Here is a 24,013-nt window from a genome sequence, read left to right as displayed (position 1 = left end):
TATTCACTCATTCATGAGAAGTTACTGATTAGATACAATATGGTTTTAGTTGAAAAATATTAAGTTAGGACTGGGATTACAAAATGTGTAGTTTTTTAACACATTAGGAGGGTTAACATTTATCTATCCAGAATCTCATCCATTCATCCATCCAGAATCTCATCCATCGACCGATCCATCCAGAATCTCATCCATCGACCGATCCATCCAGAATCTCATCCGTCCATCCAGAATCTCATCCGTCCATCCAGAATCTCATCCATCAACCGATCCATCCAGAATCTCATCCGTCCATCCAGAATCTCATCCGTCCATCCAGAATCTCATCCATCAACCGATCCATCCAGAATCTCATCCGTCCATCCAGAATCTCATCCGTCCATCCAGAATCTCATCCGTCCATCCAGAATCTCATCCATCGACCGATCCATCCAGAATCTCATCCATCGACCGATCCATCCAGAATCTCATCCGTCCATCCAGAATCTCATCCGTCCATCCAGAATCTCATCCATCAACCGATCCATCCAGAATCTCATCCGTCCATCCAGAATCTCATCCATCGACCGATCCATCCAGAATCTCATCCATCGACCGATCCATCCAGAATCTCATCCGTCCATCCAGAATCTCATCCGTCCATCCAGAATCTCATCCATCAACCGATCCATCCAGAATCTCATCCGTCCATCCAGAATCTCATCCGTCCATCCAGAATCTCATCCGTCCATCCAGAATCTCATCCATCGACCGATCCATCCAGAATCTCATCCATCGACCGATCCATCCAGAATCTCATCCGTCCATCCAGAATCTCATCCGTCCATCCAGAATCTCATCCATCAACCGATCCATCCAGAATCTCATCCGTCCATCCAGAATCTCATCCATCGACCGATCCATCCAGAATCTCATCCGTCCATCCAGAATCTCATCCGTCCATCCAGAATCTCATCCATCAACCGATCCATCCAGAATCTCATCCGTCCATCCAGAATCTCATCCATCGACCGATCCATCCAGAATCTCATCCGTCCATCCAGAATCTCATCCGTCCATCCATCCATCCATCCATCCATCCATCCATCCATCCATCCGTCCATCCATCCATCCATCCATCCATCCATCCATCCATCCATCCATCCATTCATCCATCCATCCATCCAGAATCTCATCCATCCATCCATCCATTCATGTATGTTTTTTATTTTTGTATGAATATGTTCAAATAGAATGTAGTTTTGATATAGAAATGCAGCCTTGGTGAGAATAAGAGAGTTCTTTCAAAACTTTGAAAAATCATAATGATCCCAAACTTTTGATTGGCGGTGTATGTGTGATCTTGTACTTATTCATATTTTTTGTAACATCTGTGGCAGGCAACAATGCCGCCCTGCGTGTTATGTTTTGGTGGTAATGAATTCTTCCGTAAAACAGAGACATGTCATCTCCTCTTGACTCATTAGTGAGTTGTGAACATCTGCTGCTATATTCACATTGATAACGCACACATGATGCAGTTAGTACACAAATAGCACAACGGGAAATGCCTTTCACATGTAAACGGCTCGGCCTCTCAAAATAACAAGGTATATTTGAATGTTGTCCAATCAGCTTCCGTGCTTTGCTCTCGTATAACCTCCTGTATCAGTGATGTCAGGTTTCCTCTTTTCTCCTCTGGCTCTATAGGACGGGCATGTTGCCATGGTGATGGCGCAGTACCACTCTACCAGTCCTCTTAATGCACTAAGATTATCCCATGGTCCCGTCTGGCGGGGCGGGGGGGAATCCTGTTTGCGCTCTAGATCTTTTTTTGGAGGGCACATGTAATGCCATCTTCCTCTTTTTGCTTCTTTGCAGATGCACACAAAAGAGCAGCATTTCCACACCTCCCACCTGCGGTGCATTAAAATCCCCTGGAAAGGTTTCAGAAGGGGGTGGATGGAGACGTTCCTGCCGTGTTCTTGCAGTGGGCGCTCTTGTCCCGTGTTTTGCTTGCAGTGGAAGACGCTGATCTTTAAATGTCCTGTGCCGGGAGACCGCTGGATTATGTTGCAGTGAGGGTCATGTGACATTGATAAAACCAAACACAAGGGTTCTGCTGAGTCTGCTTTTACTGTACCTGACGCGCTCCATCCTGACTAACACACCGTGGTCGAATCTTTAACCCACGAGCAGGTCATGTTCAGAACATCACCCGTCAGCTTCATCATATCCAATGAAGAACAGTCAGGCGTCATGCTTGGGTCATTAAAAACTTTAATACTATCTCTGGACATATATTTAGAGATGATCAATGCCAATTGTTTATTTGTAATGCATCTTCTTTGTATAAAATATTACGCATGCATTTCATTCAATTAGTAAACCAATGATTTATTTAAATTTTATTTAAATGTATAATTGTTTTCATCATGTTTACTATGGAACTTGAAGTTGCAAAAGTCATTGCCATAATGCTTTATTTATTTGTATTTGTTTAAATTTATGCTTTTAATTTATGCATTTAAATGTATGCATTTAACAACATTTACATATAAAACAATGTGAGAACAATTGCAATCACAATCTAATCACAATCGTGTGTGTGTGCGTGCGTGCGTGCGTGCGTGCGTGCGTGCGCGTGTGTTTTACACTTTAATTAGATTTCAAGTAACAAAAATGTCTGTTTTTTTATTTTAGTTTAGTAACCTGAAGTATGAGCTTTTAGTAAACAGCACTACTTGCATCCAAACAGCCAGCCAGTTTTGCACTTATTTATGTAAGTCTATGTGGGTGAGCACCTGTCCTTGCCTCCACGGGCTGCTTTTGGTTATGTAACTCTGTCACTAAGTTACACTGTGTGTGTGTGTGTGTGTGTGTGTGTGTGTGTGTGTGTGTGTGTGTGTGTGTGTGTGTGTGTGTGTGTGTGTGTGTGTGTGTGTGTGTGTGTGTGTGTGTGTGTGTGTGAGCCTGTTTATGTGGTTTATGAGGACACAAATTTGTATAACTACATGGGTATTACACTGGTATTACACTATAAATGTGGTTTATGAGGACATATCAAATGTCCTCATAATTCAAATGGCCTTAAAAACATACTAAATGATGTTTTTTTGAGAAAGTAAAAATGCAGAATGTTTCCTGTGATGGGTAGGTTTAGGGGCAGGGGCAGTGTAAGGGGATAGAAAATACGGTTTGTACAGTATAAAAACCATTACGCCTATGGAGAGTCCCTGTAAACCACATAGACCAACATGTGTGTGTGTGTGTGTGTGTGTGTGTGATACAGCCACCGATGAGTTAACTGTGTCTCTGTCAATGCATTAATTTTTAAAAACTGTGGGCATCTATATGTCAGCTCCTCTTACTGTCAGCAGGAACGCGAGCGGGGAGGGTTGAAGTCTCAGCGCTAGATGATAGTTACAGAGAAACAATAAAGGGTGAGAGGCCGACGTGCACTTTCATTCCCAGAATATTTTATTAGCTCAAATGAATGCAGCGCACAAATCATATGGACCTTTATGATGCTTGAATAGTCCAGTTTCATCCCATGCACTTTTATTAAAGAAAGCAAATATTCCTCTAAAAGCCAGATTTTGTTTCCAGAAGCCAGTGAAGCCATATGAAGTCTTCAATGCCATTCTGCTGTGAACTGTGGATGCTGATTAAAAGGTCATGTGTAAGTTATTAAATATCAGCGCGCTCACCATGAACATCCTCCCTTCAATTAATGAAAGGGATTGTTCTTCTCCTATTCTTCTCGTGAAGTGGACACACTAAGTGTGAAATGATTTGAATAAAAAATGGTGCAGCAGCAAGGGACAGAATAAAGATGCATTTCACAGTTTACACATACACCGTTTAGGCATAACATTATGACCGGTGAAGTGAATAACACTAATGATCTCTTCATCACGGGTCCCATTAGTGGGTGGGATATATTAGGCAGCAAGTGAACATTTTGTCCTCAGAGTTGATGTGTTATAAACAGGAAAAATGGGCAAGCGTAAGGATTTGAGCGAGTTTGACAAGGGACAAATTGTGATGGCTAGACGACTGGGTCAGAGCATCTCCAAAACTGCAGCTCTTGTGGGCTGTTCCCGGTCTGCAGTGGTCAGTATCTATCAAAAGTGCTCCAAGGAACAGTGGAGAACCGGCCACAGGGTCATGGGCGGCCAAGGCTCATTGATGACCGTGGGGAGCGAAGGCTGGCCCGTGTGGTCCGATCAAGAAGTCTAAGAAATGGCTCAAGAAGTGAATGCTGGTTCTGATAGAAAGAGTTAGGGCTATTTTGGCATCAAAAGGGGGACCAACACAAGATTAGGTCATAATGTTATGCCTGATCGGTGTATGTTGCGCTCATGGCATGAGGCTTTAAAAATGTTCTGTTTTTGTAGCTGAACTCTCTATCTGCATTTGTGCATATTAAAAAAGAATTAGTAAATGCAATTATATGTGTTATCAAATGTCATGCGACTCTTTTCAGGTTTAAATCATTTCTAAGCTGCTATATTCTGGCAGCCGTATTTGACTCTACGGTGACAGTCTCTGATCTCAGATTCTAGGCTCATTTACATATCATAAGCTGATTAAAAGGCCAATGAGAATGCTAGATAAATAAAACATCATAAGTAAATAAATAAATAAATAGATGTGCACTGACTTCAGCTTTACTGATCTTGTTGTGTGCATGATGATTTTTTGCTGTGCTTTTTCTTCTCTTTATTTTAGTTTAACTCCCTTAAAGAGAGAAACAATCGTGTCGGAGATCACTGGCTCAATGAGGTCAAGTCAAAGGTCATTCGGGTTTATAGAAAGGCTTTTTGCTAATGCGACGTGTTGTTCACAGTTGAATATGGCACTCTCTGCAGTGTAATGGCTGTGAATTCAATGGCATTTACTGCAGAATAACCTTTTCTAAGATGAGCGGTTTTTGCAGGTTTCTGGCATTCCACGCCTGTTTCTTCTGAACACACAGAACAACGACTCTATTTATATTCTTACAAATTTGATAGCGGCCAGGAATGCTTTAACACACCACACGCCAAGAAATGTAACGAAACTTTGACAGAATCTGTTTTAACAAAAATGTTTTCAAGTTTGTTTTTATTTTAATAAACATACAGAGGACAAAATCTTCTCAATAAACTCAGATAGATAGATAGATAGATAGATAGATAGATAGATAGATAGATAGATAGATAGATAGATAGATGACGGACGGACGGACGGACAGACAGACAGACAGACAGACAGATAGATAGATAGATAGATAGATAGATAGATAGATGACGGACGGACGGACGGACGGACGGACAGATAGATAGATAGATAGATAGATAGATAGATAGATAGATAGATAGATAGATAGATAGATAGATAGATGACGGACGGACGGACGGACGGACAGACAAATAGATAGATAGATAGATAGATAGATAGATAGATAGATAGATAGATAGATAGATGACAGACGGACGGACATACAGACAGACAGACAGGTGGATAGATAGAGAGAGAGAAAGAGAAAGAGAAGAGAAAGAGAGAGAGAGAGAGAGAGAGAGAGAGAGAGAGAGAGAGAGAGAGAGAGAGAGAGAGAGAGAGACAGACAGACAGACAGACAGACTGACTGACTGACAGACAGACACACACACACACACACACACACACACACACACACACACACAATATAGAAAATATTTCATCGCAAAAGCTTTGGCGGGAACCTCCACCCCAGCCCGCTCTGGAACAATGGCATTCCCCCCTAAACGGTTTCCGGCAGCCCCTCCCTTTGCGCTCGCCGTTGTCCTGGTGGCACATTTCCGAACTCTACTATGACCAAGGCCAAGCTCATGAATATTAATTAGTGCCAACGTCGGCTTTCCAACCAATGAGAATAGCCCTTAAGGCAGCTCATTACGGTACGTAATTAATATTCATGAACTCCGCCTTTTCCATAGTAGGATTAGTAAAGCGCGACCTGAGTTACGTGCTGACGCCAGATGTATATGAGCGCACGCGGCGGGATCTTTTTCCCCTTTTAGCGCCATCAGAGCGGGAGTCTCGCGCTGTTCACTGCGCAGTAGCATCTCCGCCTCAGACAGACCTCTACACATCGGGCTCTCGGTAAGAACAAACACCGCCGAGGGATTGAACACCCGTGTTTATAAATATCTTTTCGTTCATACAAGAAGATAAAGTCGGACTTAATCGAGATTTAAGCCGTTTGAATGGGGTATTTAACGTAGCGCGTGAGCTAACCGTTCAGTCAGCAGCCATTGAGACAGACTCCTCCATGATGGAGATGAAAATGGCTGTTCGTCTTTTAAATAGCGTTACTTTACCGTTAAACAAACTAACCAAACTGCCGTTTTATCGTGTAAACTTGTCTTTGTTGACAGACTTGATCGGTTATCGTTGTTCTAAATGTTGTCTTTTCTCGTGTTAGAGGATGATGGTAGTTGGTCTGATCTGGCGGGTAAGTTTTTTTGTGGGGGGTGTCTGATCACGTTGTCGGAAAAATGGAAATAAAACAATTACTCTTGAGTAATCGTTCTGTTATATCGAAAGTCTGATGTTGTGATGTGAATTTGGCACATGTTCGAGCATTATTAGGATTAAATTATCAGATGCATTTACGCTTCTAACGTATATAGTGCTTGTTTAAATCCATCATACACTAACGTTTTACTCATTAGCTTGACTCTGAATCCCAAAATGGCTTTGATTATTTCTGAAGTTTTCTCTTGTTGAGAGGGGTTGGTTAACTTGGTTATGAAGATGCTGTGTTGCTAACAGCTTTAGCCGGTGGATCTGTGGAGGAAACACGTGGTGATGTGGCCTGTTGAGAATTGACCACTGCACTGACCCATGGATCAAATCCAGATCATTACCTCAGTTTAAAGAGTTAAACAGCTCTTTTAAATGGTAGTTTTAGGCATGGTTGGTTAGTTTGAGGTTTAATTCATCACACATGTATGAAATGGGCCTGGCAAATTGCCAGAGGCTCATAATGCATAAAATAAGCTATATTTAATTTTGTTTTAATTGCATTTCATTCTGGCGGCACTTTTGTGTGTGTGTGATTTGAATTAGAGCTTGATCTCTAGATTTATAGAAAATATAGCAAAATATCTTATCATATTATAAGTTATAATAAAATTTAAGACATTTCTGTCAACACAGACTTGTTTCCTTTAATTTTCACTAGAAAATCAATTTAGAATAACATGATTTTAGTGCAAAGTGCATTTTTTTTATTTTAGAAACTTAATTGGGAGACTGCTGCAGCTAATCTGCTTCCTATTAACTCCTACATTAATTAGTGATGAGATGGGCTTCCTACAGTCATGAAATAACAATGAATTGTTTTTTAGGTGTGCACATGCACTCATAGTCTACATTTGTAGACTGTGAATTTGTTTTTATAGTAGTCTTTTTTTCCAGTGGTGAATCATGGCAAGTCTTGGAAATGTGTTGATCTAAAGTTTTGGGAACCTTGGAGAGGTTTTAATAACAAGTGCATTAACCTTCGCCCCCAGGTCGGATGGATTTGATAAGGTTTGACGAAGAATGGTTATCAGAGTAAACCTGCCGCCAGGAACTTTGTCCTGGTATTGCGATCCATTGCTGCTATTGTTTGGGAATCTCTTGTGTGTCTGTATTGACGGGTTTGAGCTCGGTGTGATCTTGACGCAGACAGAAAGAGGAAGAGATTAACCTTCAAATCCGTCAAGAATGGATGCTGTCAGGTCTTCATGTTATTGATCTTCTACAGGCGAAGAGCAGAGTAGGTTGAGAACATCCTGTCTGTAGCGATCAGCTCTGGAATGAATGAAGTTGCCGCTGGAGGTCTGAATGTGGGCGTTTGAGGCCGTGTTTGATTCGACTGGCTCATAGACTTCAGATTTGGGGGCGTTGGAACTGGCTCGGAAGCAGGCCGTGGCCCTGACAAATGGATCCATTCAGATTCATAGCTAAAGAAAGCGGGTTCACACCTTTGATGTTTGTACCTAATCTAGCTCATAAATCCCCCTGGGTTGAATTTCTGCCATTGAAGTTGTCTAACACGAGGATGGCGCCGTGCAAGTTTCAATATTCTGGTCTTATTGGCCGTTTTGACACACGTTTGTTACGTAAATGGTTAGATTTGTGGGTTTTGGATGTCTGAATCACATTAAGGTAAACTATCACCTGACAGATAAGGCCATCAGTGACCGAATTTGGCTTCAGGCTGATGAACGTAATGGACAGCATTAACATTTTCCTTTCTCTCTTTCCTCTCTAGGAATCAAAACAGTGAAACAACATGGCAGATCTTGACAAGTAAGTGCTTGTTTGTCCTTTAAAGAGCTTTTATTTTAGACTCGCCGGTAATGGTTTGATCATGCACAGTTTGGCTGCTTATTGGATTGACGCCAAAATATATTTATGGCTGTTGTTAGTGCATTAAATGGCACATTCGGCTGATTCTTGATTATCCCTCACATGACCAGTGAAGACCCTGTTGGGGCCAGCAACACCTCTATGTGGCATCCCAAGCATCTCTGCAATGCCAAACATGTTTGCAAGTCTACAGCTCGCATCAAAACTTGTGATACGAGCGATTGCTGCAATACACCTGTTGTTCACCACAGGAACTTCCTGTCTCTCGAGCGCCGTGTATACGTGATGCTGTTTCGCATGCACCTGTTTATTTAATTCAGCCGAAATATGACAACTGGATGGCGTCGGCAATTCAGGCCCTGCCTAACTTTTTAAAAGCTTAAATGCATTTTTCTCATTTGTTATTTTCTAATACTAAGCCAAGCTCTTATCTTTAAGGAAGATCCTCATATGACCTCTTTTAAAATATCTCTTAGGAGAAAGTCATGTTAACCTCGGTAAGAAGCAAATGCAAGCACAATATTCGAGTTATTTGGGTACATTTTAATGCTAAACAGGTTTTTATTCAAAGCACATTTGTCCCATATTCTCTATTGTTGCAGCTCCTCAATTCCCAGTCTGTCAGGAATGCCCTGTTTAGTTCCTGTTTCTATGAAGCCCCTCCTTCTGAAGAGCGCAGTCTGCTCTGATTGGTCAAGCGCTTATGTTTGGGAAATGTCCCGCCCTAACCATAACCACAAGTTTCCGCTTCTAACTTAACCAGTCCCCACCAATTTATTTAGCTTATGCCTTGGGCGAGAATTATTTAAATGAGGAATAATGTGACGTGTTTGTTCCCGGAAAACTCAAAGCTACAATGGAGGCTTTTCAGGGAGGTCAGAAACACTGACACTAATATAGGAAATAACTCCTGCTGGAGTGACATTTTATGCTTTACAGACCCTTTTCATGCTCAAACAGCAACATTACACACTTAAAGAAAGGTAACCATCATGCTTAATAGGACTTCTTTAATGTGTATTTGCAGTAAAGACCAAACTGAAATGGACCCAGCAGATATGGAGGATGTTGAAGAGGTGGAGGAAGAGGAAACTGGGGAAGACAACAGTAAAGGTATGACCTTTGAGTCTTTCATGCATGTTTTTTCTCCTCTTAATTACCTGTGTAAACTAAAGGTCGACCAATACTGAATTTTGTTGGTATCAATTACACGAGCAGACTAGAACAAGACTCTTGAAATTCTGATAAAAAGTTGCCTTATAACCAATTAATCGTATTCAAAATAATTAAATGAATATTTCATAATTATTAAAATAAAAATAGCAATGTTTCATCACTACTAATATATGAAATGTATCATTTGCAAGAAATAGAAAAGGGAAAAACTTTTTAAATGTGGTTTTTAATGCCGCTGTATATCTAGTATATCTTGTGCCCTCACATGAACATTATACTGTGCTTGCGCTTTAGATGTATTGTTTCTTTTGTGCATAACTGTTTCAAAGTTTATTTTTTTAAGAGCAGAGAAATATTTGGCGGACTATAGTATCCTTCATGCTGGTGCATGACGGTTCACAAAGGAATGAAAAATGATCACCACTGATGTTTACTGATAACCAATAGCTCCACAAAGCCGTTATCATGTGTCGATTAATCAATAAAAATAATATACTGTGTATAATATAATGAGTCTTACTACCATTTGAAAGGGCAGGTTGACTGGTCCACTTTGGGTATTTGCATTACAAATCACAACCAGACCAGGTTTGGGTGTCACATGTTGCAGCGACGTCTGAAAGCATAAAGCTATTATGTAATCATCAAATACAGTGGGATTCTATCACAAAAGATGTAAAAAAAAAAAAGGTGCAAGAGCGTACTTTAAAGCAAAAAAACACTCAATTAATCCCAAAGTTCCCAAACACTTTCTTCATCATTGAGGTTCTGTGTGTTTTTGTTGTTTAGAGCATATTTGCCGTTTCTCTTCTAGGCTGTTGTGGAGGAAACCGAAATGCATCTGTCATGGATTCTTATCGCTGACAGCCGTCTCACGGTCATTAGGAAGAGGCTGTGTGTACATTTGCACTGGCACTTTTTGCGTTGGGTAACATGATATCAATCAGTAACCTCAGTGAACTTCGCTGTGTTTTGCAGCTGGACTGAGCCGTCGTGTATTAGCAGCTGAAAGCGTGTTTAATATGAAATAATACGGCCATTAGATGTGCACTCGCTCTCTAAAGATTGCTGCGCTGTCGCATTGACCTCGCCTGTTTGCCACTTTATTTTTGGGATGAAAAGAGCAGCATTTTTTTTTTTTTTTTTTTTTGACCCTTGGTGTGAAGAAGGTGCCCTAGTTCTGAGAGTTGTTGATTGGATTATATAGGTATCACACTCCACCCCTTGTCATTGTTTGGCTCTTCCTGCTGTAGTTTAAGTCACGTTTGTTTGCTCTGATTTTAGCACGTCAGCTGACGATGCAGATGATGCAGAACCCCCAGATTCTTGCGGCGCTGCAGGAGCGGTTGGACGGGCTCGTGGGATCTCCGTCAGGGTACATGGAGAGGTACGCGTGAAAACACCCACACACATACGCAGAGCACAACTTCAAATAGCTCCCTTGTTTCTCATTGGCTGCATCTGATTTCCACTCTTTGCTAAAACAGACTGAATTAAACGTTTCTAATTTAGGGCTTATCCTGTTCTTGCTACCTTGCGTCAAGGATGGAAATGAACTGGGGCTAGACACGCCATTAAAATTAATAAAAATGTCACATTCTAGATATGGGGCCAAAAAATGTGCCTGTATTATTTCTCTCTTTTTATTTTTATTTCATTAGCACAATTGCAAATGTGATTAAGTTAACGTATAAAAGGTTGAGAGACATTTAATATTTTAGACAATATTAGGGGCTTTCGCATCAGATGAACTATTTGCAGGTGTACCCGCTTTTCGGTGTGTTCGCATTACTTGTATTGGGAGCGATTTTTAGTTATAGGAACGCCTTTTTGAGGGACTAAATTAGCTCCTACTTCAAGAGTAGTGTCTAACACAGGACAACAGGAACTACCAGTCACTTAAGTGTGCGTTTGGCCAAACGCATGCCATATGAAATGCATCCACCTGACATTTTTTAAAAAGCTGTGCAAGCACACATTTGACATTTAATTACTCCACGAACATGGAAAATTGGTAAGACAGGCTAAATGTACAGAAAGCAAAAGTTCGCAGGGTTTACCTGTCGTAGGGCTGCACAATTAATCGAATGTCTAATCGTGATTACAATTACAGATGCCACAATTATGAAACCGTTCAGAGTCCACATTATTCTGTGTGCTTAAGATGTTTGTTTCCTTTCTACAGGTTATCTTAAGGATTTTTCTTCCATTTTAATCTTAGTTTTAGTATAACATTATAATACCATGCATATTTAAAAAAAAATTATAATAATTTAAAGAAACCAAACCAATTGATATTTGACATAAGGCTTAATACTATAGAAAAGCAAGGTTTTTCAGAAAGAAAAGGACGTTTCTTTTCTTTTTTGATATAACAATGACATGCAGCTTCAAACAATGGCATAAAGCTCTTCAAAACATTCAGTGACAATTATGATTTGTCATAGTCGTGCAGCCCTAACCTGTCGCCATTTGTCTGTACCGTTGTTCATTTCTCAGCCTCTGATATGCAGCACTGCAAGTTGTCGTTGCTTTTTTTGTTTTGTTTGTTCTTTCAGTCGCAAAACTTTTTTTTTTTTTACACTATTACATTTCGTCTCCATTATCACGAAACCCACGACACAACAAAAACACAGCTATGATCACTGTGTCCTTTATCCTCCAGTTGTTGTCAGCTAACTTGCATCACTTAAAAGTTCCTGCTGGCCAGGAAAATGGCCCTTAGGGAAAATTGTTTTAACCACAGCACTGGTGGCTTGAATAACTTCCCATAACTACCTAGTGTGTAAGCACCTAATGTCAGTATTGTCTTTTTTTGTTTGCTGTTTTACAGAGAATAGTTCCAGACAATGAACCGTGGTCTTTCATTACTCAACGTATCCGCTTGATTTTGATTTGTTTGGAAAAATCATGTAGTGTCTTACTATTCTACCATAATTTCATTTAATGTTAGAATTTGGTTTAAAAGATGAAGCATGCGTTTAGCAATGTAAAAACTGCCCCATAAAGGTTAAAAAATCTATTTAAGCGGACCGATATTGCATCATAAAAAAGTTCATTTTCTGAGTCATTCATGAATCACCAGCAGTGTGTCATTTGCCCCTTGTGACTGCATGTTGTTTTTGGTGTCTGTGCAGCTTACCAAAGGTGGTGAAGAGACGCGTTAATGCCCTTAAGAACCTCCAGGTCAAATGCGCCCACATCGAAGCAAAGTTTTATGAAGAAGTCCACGAGCTGGAGCGAAAATACGCCGCTTTGTATCAGCCTCTCTTTGACAAGGTGAGGCATTTCTGCTGTCTGTTTCTTTCCTCCAGAATGAGTAACATTGGTTTTATTCTTGTAAAAGGTGCAGCTTAAGATGAAACAACCTGCTGTTGTGTACTAGAAGACAGTACAGTATGTTAAAGCAGTCATATTGACCTGCTGCCTCAGCGTTTCCAACTGCAGCAAACACCAAAGTGTTCTCCAGTGCTGAGATCCTGTGGTCAATCAAGGACACACGAGACAAACGGCAGCCAAAGAGAGGTCTCACAGAAAATTAAACCTGCGCTGTAGCTGTTTATCCTCTCTCATAGCACTTTCTCTCTCCCAGTGGAGTAGTGATGTCTGAGAGGCTCAATTAAAAGTCAGGGTACATCTAGATATTAATGCCTGAGAATGTGGCTTCAGTTGTATAAACTATTTAAATCTTAGCGTCAGGGCTGAACGATTAATTGTTTGCGATAATATCATGATATGATAGGCTGTGATTTACACTCTGGTCATGTGTAGGGTTCACATTTTAACAGCTACTGTTATTTGGTAATTTAGGGATGTTTACCTCAATAACTGTAAAGAAACTAAGTTACTTATAGAAGTGTTATAATGCCAGACCTGCCTTGGTCGCTGTCTGTGGTGTTTGTATACTGTAATATTTACCAGTAAATAGTAGACTCTAGCTGCTTAATTGAATTCATAGTAACATAATCAACTGATGATGAGCAATCCATGTTGCAGGATTGTTCTTCCTGAATTACTGCTGGATTAGATTGGGTAAACCCAGCCCGATCTTCCGGCGATTTGATAAATGCAGTTCAAGCTGGAAACCTGTACATTTTTCTATCCTTTTTCTGTTACAATTTTGCAGGGACCAATCACAAACCGGCTTATTCACCTGGTGTGCTATTGGCGGGTTTAACTCGATGACAGCTAGAGAAGCGATGGATCACTGGTCTGATTGGTTGAAGGACTGTCCGGTTTCGTAAAGTCATTTGAACTAAGCCCGTTTATCACACCTCTTGTGCAGTGGAAAATATATAGCAGACTCCCTAGACTAATGTTCAATCTTAAAAGATTGAGCTTGGTCTGGTGATAGCCAGACAACTGCTGGGTGTGAAATGTGCTTTAAAACAAAAACAATGCGTTTTCCGCATGTGCAGCTGAGATAATACAGAAAACTGTTTTATATTTCTTCACTGAAAGTGTGGTTTGAGACAAATCTTTTACCTATGTCCTAACCGTGTGTTCACACCGCCACAGCTGAGAGCGTCAAAATTTGCTTTTGCTGCCCTGCCAACGACGCTGTAATAAAGCTTTGTGGACGCGCTGCCGCTCTGACGTAGATCGAAAGGTTTTTTTTTTGTTTTTTTTAAACTATTTAAAGAGGCCGCAAATCAAACAAGCATGTTGATTGATAGACTGACCACAAGTAGGGTATAAATTAACTTCATAAAATCGTTTAAATGTGAAAGTAAGAATGAATTGCATTCCCGCTGAAAAACAAGTGTTCTAGCGCCTATAAAAGTGTTGCATGACATCTTAACACATCACTATGAATGATCTTGTCATAATTAATTGGGGACCCCGCACAGCAATGATCACTTTCTCTTACATTTTGCTTGGGAACTAATTTGGTCGGAACCAAAGTTTACAGGGCTGCGTTCTCTGGATTTCTCAAGCAGAGCACTTCTACTTTACAATTGGTTGCCGCCGAACCGCGTCATGGCTCATTACCATAAAGTTAAGCTGATTTCAACTCTCCTCGACGCCCAAATCATCCAAGATGCGCCGCTCTTGCCGGAGCTCGCCGCCCGGCTCCCATTGAAAATGAATGACTTCCGGCCACCTTGCCGCTCTCGCCGCCGCCGGTGTGAACGCACAGTAATTATTATTATTTTTTTAATGAATGGTTGAAACAACTGATCTGTCCAACACTGAACTCATGAGACGACACTGTCTGAATCGGTGTATAATCATTTACTCAGAGTGTGCTTACCCCATTTAGCAAGTGTAGTTGTGAGAATAATCCAGAGTATTTTCAGGCTATTTATATTGACAGTGTCTTGTAAAATACCTATACAATAATTGTGTAGACTGGAGTGAGGTCAAACCAGAACAAAGCAAGTTGTTGTTAGCTATCTGCTAATTTTATTCCATTTTTATTATTGATATGATTATATACCAAAATGTGTAAAGAAGTGTTGGTCATTAGGGCTGGTAAAAATATTAATTTCTCAATTTTAATCGATCCTCATTTTTGTGAACTGCTATCAATCTATCAACTCTTAAATCCCAAGAATCGATTAGTCATCCTATTTTCAGATGAATTAATGAACGGAGGAGTATTGTAGTGCGCCTCCCATCCATTAAATCGCAATAATCTTTGTGCTTTGTTAGTATTGATATTAAACAAAGTCTCAGATTTTGGTGCAAGATGAACTCTGGCTCAGCTCAGAAGAAGCGGCAGTGTAGAGCTCAAGTGAACTCATCCGCTTTAAACCAGCTACAGCACAAAATAAACATGAATGAGCATCTGAAAGTGTCGAAATCCGTATCATGACACATGAAATCGCTTCGTGTTTCATCCGTGGAAAGACGTCAGTGAAACAGCTTGTAAACAGTGTCATGTTTACCTCAGAAAAACTATTTCCAATGTCCAAAAACTCATTAATCAGCTGAAAACTAACTCTAGAGCACCATGTTAGATATTTATTATAACTTTGTTTTTCAGTATTTAATGCATTTGAGTAAATCTGGCAAGTTTTTTTATGACAGCCACCATTTAAATGTTTTTCAAAAAATGAATTCGAGTAGAAATGAGTTTGTAATTGTAAAGTTAGTAACTTTATTGTAAAAAAACATACCGAGTGTAATTTAGTGTTTGTATTCAAATCAGTTCATTTTTACCTTTAATATCTCCCATAGATATTGACTCCCATAGTTTACAGCATCAATTTAAAGATTTGTTTTCTTTGAATTTTCCATGTATTGTACATGATATACATAAAAAAATAAACGATTTTGAATCGAATTGTGAAATGTGTCAATACCCAGCCCTTTTGGTCATACTATAAAATGAATTATTGAGCTTAAATAATCACGAATCGAATCGCAATTAGATTATTTTCCAAAGTCGTTCCACACTACTTGCATTTCAAACATCAGCATAAGTTTGCATTTTATTCTGGTCAATTCTTGACCTCTGCACGGTGTCATTTTAGTATAATATGCTGTTATACATGCACACGTTATATTTTGTTTTAGTTTAACATAATTGGACCAAAATATTCTGTAAATTTAGTGTTTAATGGAAGATTTGACTACTAAAAATACACATTTGTCTTTAGCGGAGTGATATCGTGAGAGCAGCATACGAACCCACAGATGAGGAGTGCGAGTGGAAACCAGATGAAGAGGAAGAGCTGACAGTAAGTAAGCAGGTACAGGTGATCCATACCTGCATGCTCCTCAAATGCCACCTCATGTCATCCTTGTAAAATCATTTATTTGTTCATAACTTGACTGTTTCTGGCTATTTGCCTTCATCAGGAGGAAATGAAGGAAAAAGCCAAAGTGGAGGAAGAGAAGAAAGACGAAGAAAAGGAAGACCCGAAAGGAATCCCAGAGTTCTGGCTCACAGTTTTCAAGAACGTCGACCTTCTCAGTGAAATGTTGCAGGTAGGGAGAGAACGGCCAAATGTGGGCTCATGAGGGAGTGTTTGTGACCGTAGACCGAGTTTAAAAGCAGGTCGTGCAACATGGGTATTTACAGCGGGTGGTTTCTCTTTGAGAAATATAGGTCTGGTCCATGCTGCCATCTAGTGATGTGTGAGTGCAGCTTTTTAAGATAAACGGGCGTCATGAAACAGCAGTTTCAGAATGACTCTTTCCTTCCAAATATTCAGTTTCTCTCAGGAAAGAAAATATAATTTGATTGCAGTTTTATTAGAACATGACACCTATGCTAGTTAATCAGGGTTATTATTGATGTTAACTAAAATAAATATTTTAATGATCACATTTTATTTCAGGTAGATGGCAAAGCAACACATTTTCATTTGTAAATAAAATGGAAATTGCTTAATCGCATCCAAGATATGTGCATCCAAGTTTCCAAGTTTGTTTACATATGTGCGTGTACTATGTGTATAAGTATGTATATGTAAATACACACATATATATTTAAGACAACTTGTGTATGTAAAATATTTGCCTTTACAGATATTAAATGCAAATATTTCTTAAATGTATACGTGGAGTGTTTATACACGCACAATATTTTACAGTACACACATAATGTAAACACACTTATTTTGGATGCGACTTATAATTGATTGTCCAGCACTAGAATAAAAGCTATATATACTTTTATTAAAAAAGGCAAATGCAACAAAATTACTAAAACTAAAATCATAGTGGAAAATACAAAAACATTTAACTATAATAGTCTGTTGTAAAAGAATACCATGGTTAATGTCACTTACATTGATAATTTTCATTATTATAATGTGCATTTTTTAAAATTGTTTATTTAAGCAAAAAGACAAGATTAATTTAAGTGGTGGTTGTTTTTCCCATGTCCAGGAACACGATGAACCAATCCTCAAGCACTTACAAGACATCAAAGTCAAATTTTCTGATGCCGGTCAGCCAATGGTGAGCCTGAAAGTTGTTGTCGTCTTTGACGTCTTACTCTATCAGTTCGTTTACTCGTTTTACGAGTAACTAATTACTTAATCGTTTTTTTAATATATATTTTTTTTTAAAGAGTTTCACATTAGAGTTCCACTTCGAGCCCAATGATTTCTTCACAAACACAGTCCTGACAAAGACCTACAAAATGAGGTCTGAGCCAGATGAGTCCGATCCCTTCTCATTCGATGGGCCAGAGATCATGGGCTGCACAGGGTACGGCTCATCTTTTGACTCTTACTCCATTTGATACGCCAGTGTTCACCTGTGAGTGTGGAGACTGAATATCTGTGTTTTCAGATGCACGATCGACTGGAGTAAGGGCAAGAACGTCACACTGAAAACTATTAAGAAGAAACAGAAACATAAGGGACGTGGCACAGTTAGGACGGTCACCAAGACGGTTCCCAATGATTCATTCTTCAACTTTTTCTCACCACCTGAAGGTAGGAAATCCTTAACTAGATGGCTTCCCCCCATTGTTTTTATTACTCGTTAGTAGTATTTGCTGATCATTGTCTAAACATTTTTCTTTCTTTTTAGTTCCAGAAAGTGGTGATCTGGTGAGTTTTTGTTTTGTTTTGTTTGTTCTAGTCATGAATTTCATGCACATTGTGTATTTTTATTTTAAATTTGGATACTCTTACAACAAAAAGGCTATTTATTGGCCTTGATGGTTCCATGTAGGGCTCTGCAATGTATTGTAATTGTGGTTTCAATTCTCAACAATTTATGTTTAAAACATTTATAACTTCAGGTTATTAATTTGTCACCTTTGAGCTGCATTAAACGGTCTGTGCAAATGCCACTTCAAATGCAGCTTCTGTTCCTGCTCAATTTCAGATGAATTTGGCTCATACTTATTTAATTTGATTGGTAATAACCCTATTTTTTCTATTATTATTATAATTAAATTTGATTACTTTTATCAAATTAAGCCAAAATATGATGCATGCAAATAATTAGGTTATATTTTAAATTTAAATGTGTTGGAAAAGATGATTTCTGTCACTGCTTTTGAACTGACCGACACAAAATATGAACATCTGATGGCAACTCTCTAGGCTATAGATCAGTGTCTGATGGTTTGTTTTTGCTGTGTGTTTAGGACGAGGACTCAGAGGCGGTGTTAGCAGCAGACTTTGAGATTGGTCACTTCATCCGCGAGCGCATTGTTCCCAGGGCGGTGCTATACTTCACTGGGGAGGCCATCGAAGACGACGACGATGACGTGAGTGAATGACACGCATCCTTTGTCATGAAGCGAGATGCTTTATTTCCAAACAATCTGACCTGTGTGTTTCTATTGCGTTTGCCAGTATGATGAGGAGGGAGAGGAAGCCGACGATGAGGTTCGTTTTCATTTCTTTCGTCTTTTTTTATCATCTTAACGACCTCGTCTGTTTGTAAACCGTGCTTGTAATTTGCAGGAGGGTGAAGAGGAGGCAGACGAGGAAAACGATCCAGATTATGAGCCCAAGGTAAGAGTCCAGATGTCTATCGGTGCTCCTCACGGCAGTCTGATACTGAGATCTCAACATACAGAATACATACTGTCACCTCCACTCATGCATCTCCGCCTGTCAAATGCTAATTCTCCTGGCAAAAATCATATGGTTTACGTTTTTTTGACCGCTGTCTTTGGTACATTCAAGAAAGAAATCCAATTGCAAACACTTGATCGTTTTCTGGCTGAGTTGATGAATGACTGCAGTGTTGGCATCATCTCTGTGAACATCGGTTTGGCTGTTAGTGCAGGAGCGTTTAGGCCTATAACCCTGATTTATAAATACTACAGTGCAGCTGTAGCCTGACGTGGTCACACTCAATTCTAGTCAGACTATGAGGGAATCTGCTCCATTGGGCTGTAATTACGGGGTGTGTTTCAACCGAACCAGGAAAGACCTCGATTGGACAGACCTACAACCAATCAGAGCAATGGAGCGACGCATTGTCAAATGTCAACAGAGCTCGACTGCACTGTGTTGCCAAGTCCGCGGTTTTTTCCCCGGGTGTTGTTTTCTATGTCCGCGGGTTGAAACGGCTATTATGTGATGTATAGACCCATGAATGCGAATTTCAGCTGGCAACCATGCCAAAATAACACACATTTTACCCCCCAAATGCCATTTTTTTTCACCAGAGAGAAAAAATCGAACCAAAGGTATTTAAAATGCTTTTACATCTGGCATTTTGTGCATGAGTTGGTGTGCACAATCACATTGGCGCCCTTTTAGTTATTTTTTTATTTATCTTCCTGGTGTGAACAAGCCTTTACTCTGAAATACTTAAAGGTGCAGTGTGAAATTTAGTGGGATCTAGTACTAAGGTTGTGAATTGCAATCACCCACACCTACCCCTGTCTTTCAAAGCACATGGAGAAGCTACGGTGGCCAACAAAGTACAAAAATGTAGTCGGAGAGGGCGGATAGTGACTAGCGCTCTGTAGAGAAGTTTGTCCGTTTAGGGCTCCTGTAGCTCCTGCCTCCCTAAAATATCAAAGCACTTTATTGTTCAGCCGAATCGCTGTTCTGGATGAGATTGAAGCATCACTGCACGTTATCATCTCGGCACCTGAGGCGTTTTCTCACAAACTTCTCTCAGCATGTCTTAAAGTTCTGCCCATGCATCTTATCTTTTTATCAACGCATGCACTTGACTAATCAAACATCAATGTAGAGTTGTTTAGAGTAGGAAAATATTGACACTTGTAAGAGACGACATAATTAACATGTTAACTTTTCAAGCACTGGCACCTTGTGAGTTCCTCTCTAAATTTCTCCTCACTAGGTATAAGTGATGTCTGTAGTAACCCTGCCCTGGTAGGTAATGCTCCTGAATCAATGTGTCCCTCCCTGACCCTCCTGTTGCGTTTTGAATCCCTTCCCATCATTCCACACTAATCACTAACACATCGGCTCAGTTGTTGTGCTTGTTTTCCCACTCTTTAACCATCGTGAGTTGGCATTAGCATCTGTATTGTTTCTGTATGTTGAAGCATCTGGTTTGCTCTCCAGATTAAACCCTGATTTGACTTGTTGTCTGCTGGAGTCTTTTCACGCTGAGGGTGGAAAAGACTGTCCGTATTCGTTCCGTCATGCCATTGGTGGAGCCCAGTGTCAGTCATTGCTGTGTCATCCTTAGAGCCCTTTGAATTGTTTAATTTTTTACCGAAATTTTCCTAATTTTAAGTCTTGATTAAGTCTAAATCTTGATTAGACATGCTTTTTCTAGTCAAGTCTAATCAGGGAAAAAATCCTAGAAATTGAATTAAATTAAAACATCCCCCAAATTTTTTTTTTTAAATTGTAACTTTTTTTTTTCCCCCTTCAGAAATTGTTGGTTTTAATATTTCTAGATTTAACACGCATCTATCAAATACATGAAGATATAGAACATTGCCAATTTAATTTTTTATAGTGCAATCAAATAAACAAAATTAAAACACTGCACATCAGAGTTCAAGAATTAAAACATGCAGCAAAAATGTAACTTATTCCTTAAATTATCACTTTGAGAAATGCATTCTGGAATACAATAGTAATATTTGTTATACTTGTAGCCTAATGTTATTTATGACAGTTATCCATTGTTTTTAATTCTTCTGCATTGTCTATATTGTTTAATTTAAATAAAATATGGATTTTCTTTATTTAATTGTTTAAGTTAAACATTTTCTGGACTTTTAAAAGGAATTTTATTAAACCATCAAAAAACATGTCTAATCAATATATAACTTAAAATAGGAGCTTGTGACTTTTTTCCCCCCCTGGATTTTGTTTTAATGGTTTATTCAATTGTAACAATCAAAAAGCATGTCTTATAATGATAATCATTATTAATATATATAAATATTACCACCGTCCCACCCCGAAATACATGAAGATATATAAAAAATTTAATATTTTAAAATAACACTGCACATCATAGGTTTTCTAGAAAAATGTATTCCTTGAAAAAATGATCCCTTAAAGTACTGGTATTAGGGCTGTCATTTTTGAAAAAAAATCTAATTTGAACGGATATCAAATATCGAGCAATGCATTCGAATATCTACTTCAGGTCGTGTACATGGTGAATTGTTTCGTTTGATCGATTCATGAAAAGGTTTATCCCACCCATCTCAAAACGATTACAATTTCATTCGGTTTGGGCACTTTTAAACCGATTACAGTGCTCCATGTAAACGCACCGACAGTAAAAAATTGCTCTACATGGCACTTTAAAATTCGGATAGTTTATTTATAGTTCGATTACGGATATTTCACGTCCTCTTCGATTGCATATTCGAATATCAAATAAAGTGACAGCCCTAACTGGTATACAATAGTAATGTATATTAATAGAAACTATAATCTTCATGGGTTTTCATGAACACCTGATTTTGTATATATGGCATGATGATAGTTTTATCAAGTGAAATTATAAAATGCTTGTGAATTTATTCTGTAAATTCCACTTTATGGCGAGTCAGTCCGTGTTTTCCGCATCGTGTGAACCATAGAGCCCTCCGCCGCTCAGTTTGTGGCCGTGTGATTTGATTGGCTGAGTAACCTGAAGACCCAGCTGTTGGTTTTTTGAAGTGTGTGGTAACCTGCCCTTCTTTTGGTGCTTTACAGAAGGATGCCAACCCCCCAGAGGAGTGCAAACAGCAGTGATGGCGGCGCCCGCCTCCTTCAGGATCCCCTACACTGTAACGGCTTCAAACAAACATAGTTACTTACCGCCTTACAATGTTTTGTATTTTTCTTGGTAGAAATAATTGAAGAATAAATAAAAGGGTTTCAAGATTTTTGTTACAAAAAATGAAAAAAATCAACTCCTATTGGGAGCCGTTGCTCATGACGCATAGTATTTTACTAGACCGGTTTCTTTCCTTTCGTTTTCCTTTTCTCTCTGTATAAATGGTTAGAATGCAGAAAATCCCTCAAAGCATGACACTTGTTTCTTCACTGCTAAACTAGTTGGGTTCTCGTGAAGTCTTTTGTATTGCTCTTAGACAACAGCTGTGGAAAGACTGTCCCGTTTACAGGAAAAGTGATTCCTTTACGCTCTGAGCAACCAAAGCGAGCACAGATAGCTTCCGAAGGTGCTCGTTCATTCAGTTTAAACCCCTCTAATCCGGCTAAATCAGTTCTCCGTTAAAACATTCCACCATTTACGCTATAGGTTCAAAGTTGCAAAATGTGTTTTCCGTCGGTGGCGACTGATGTACATTCCACATCTGTGAAGAGGAGGTTGGTCCATCAGTAGACGCTCTGCTGCATGACTGGCGTTGTTTTTTTTCTTTTCCTATGAGCACTTTGTACTTTTTGTCATGTATTATTGGTAGCGTCTCTTTCCAACGTCGACTAGACCAAGCGCTTAACGTTACGCTGGCTTGCCGTTATTCAGGTGGGTTCTCTGCTCCATGCATCTCTCCAGAATGCACTTATGATATCCCGACCTCATTGGAGGATTAGACTTTGAATGCGAGAACCTGATTGGAGGAGCCAGTTTCTGGTTTGATTCCGAGCTCGACCCTGAGTGATGTTTGTTGAGTAGTCTGTGGTGACACGCCACCCTCTGTTTGGCAGGCCTATCACTGTGAAGGGGTGCGATCGACTGTGTGTGTGTGTGACTTTGTGTGTCTGCACTGAGGAAGGTCTTCGTCTCACTCGTAGCGCAGCCCAGCAGGTCTGAAGCAGATAGAGCAATATTTTCACTCGGAAACCCCAAACGCCGCAGTATCCCGTGTCTCTGTGCAGGGCGTCTGGCTGGTCGATTAGCAGCAGGGGTCTGTTTCCCCTCAGCAGCTGTTGTCAAAGCAAAATGCCATGCTACAAAATACTAATGTACTCAATAACTGTACGTGGATGTATATTCATGAAAAATAAATTGGTAAAATGTGCGCGCCTTGGTCTGTCCGTTTCTTTGCATGCCATGTTTTTCAATACAGGTGTTAGGATTTAATATTCTCACCTGAAATCTCTTGCAGCTTGTCATTTAATGTCCTCAATGTTATGATGGTCTGTGGCCATTTTTGGGAATTTTTGTAATAGTTCATGGACTCCACTAGGCGGCAGCGTTGAGTTTAAATGATCAGTTAATAAAAGAACAATTTTCTTAATTTTAATGTGCAATCATCAAAATAGGCTTATTGTCAAACTCATAACCAATAAATCATATTCACTTAATGTTGATGGCAAGATCTTGGTGGTTTAAATCCATAATCAAGGAGAAAAAAATGACTTCTTGCAGGAAAAATGTTCCTTAGTGGATTTTCTTTTTGTTTTAAATCTAATATGCTTATTCAGAAATTTGATGTACTTTATTATTAGTACATATTGTAATATATTAAAATCCTCTTTTTATAGTCATTTAATAGATGTTTTAATCTGATATTTCACATTTTAATGTTTTGGTATTACTATAATGTATTTGAATATTTATACAGATTTAATTTAATTGGATGTTCACGACGGTACATTTTACATATTTGTCATATTTTAGGCATTTATCTCTTTCTAGATGTTTGTGT

General features: G+C 39.3%; 1 protein-coding gene across 3 annotated transcripts; it reads left to right on the top strand.

The window, feature by feature from the left end:
• The first annotated feature begins 5,987 nt into the window (after positions 1-5,987).
• nap1l1 (nucleosome assembly protein 1-like 1) lies at positions 5,988-23,383 on the top strand. 3 transcript variants are annotated; one of them, XM_067426829.1, is made up of 16 exons: positions 5,988-6,108; positions 8,270-8,307; positions 9,395-9,480; positions 10,828-10,930; positions 12,681-12,822; positions 16,149-16,241; positions 16,351-16,479; positions 17,386-17,457; positions 17,570-17,709; positions 17,794-17,939; positions 18,037-18,056; positions 18,602-18,724; positions 18,813-18,845; positions 18,924-18,974; positions 20,284-20,315; positions 22,113-23,383. In XM_067426829.1, the coding sequence occupies exons 2-15, from the start codon at positions 8,291-8,293 to the stop codon at positions 20,287-20,289; spliced, it is 1,161 nt and encodes a 386-aa protein (XP_067282930.1). In that variant the 5' UTR covers positions 5,988-6,108; positions 8,270-8,290; the 3' UTR covers positions 20,290-20,315; positions 22,113-23,383. The 3 variants fall into 3 exon arrangements, with proteins under 3 accessions (XP_067282930.1, XP_067282929.1, XP_067282927.1); XM_067426828.1 differs by lacking the exon at positions 20,284-20,315 and having other exon boundaries at positions 16,149-16,229; XM_067426826.1 differs by lacking the exon at positions 20,284-20,315.
• The last annotated feature ends 630 nt before the right edge of the window (positions 23,384-24,013 follow it).

Source organism: Pseudorasbora parva, chromosome 20 (genome assembly GCF_024679245.1).
Source record: "Pseudorasbora parva isolate DD20220531a chromosome 20, ASM2467924v1, whole genome shotgun sequence".
NCBI classification, from domain to species: Eukaryota; Metazoa; Chordata; class Actinopteri; order Cypriniformes; family Gobionidae; genus Pseudorasbora; species Pseudorasbora parva.
The sequence above is the reverse complement of the archived record's forward strand: the minus strand, read 5'-3'. Positions and strand labels throughout refer to the sequence as shown.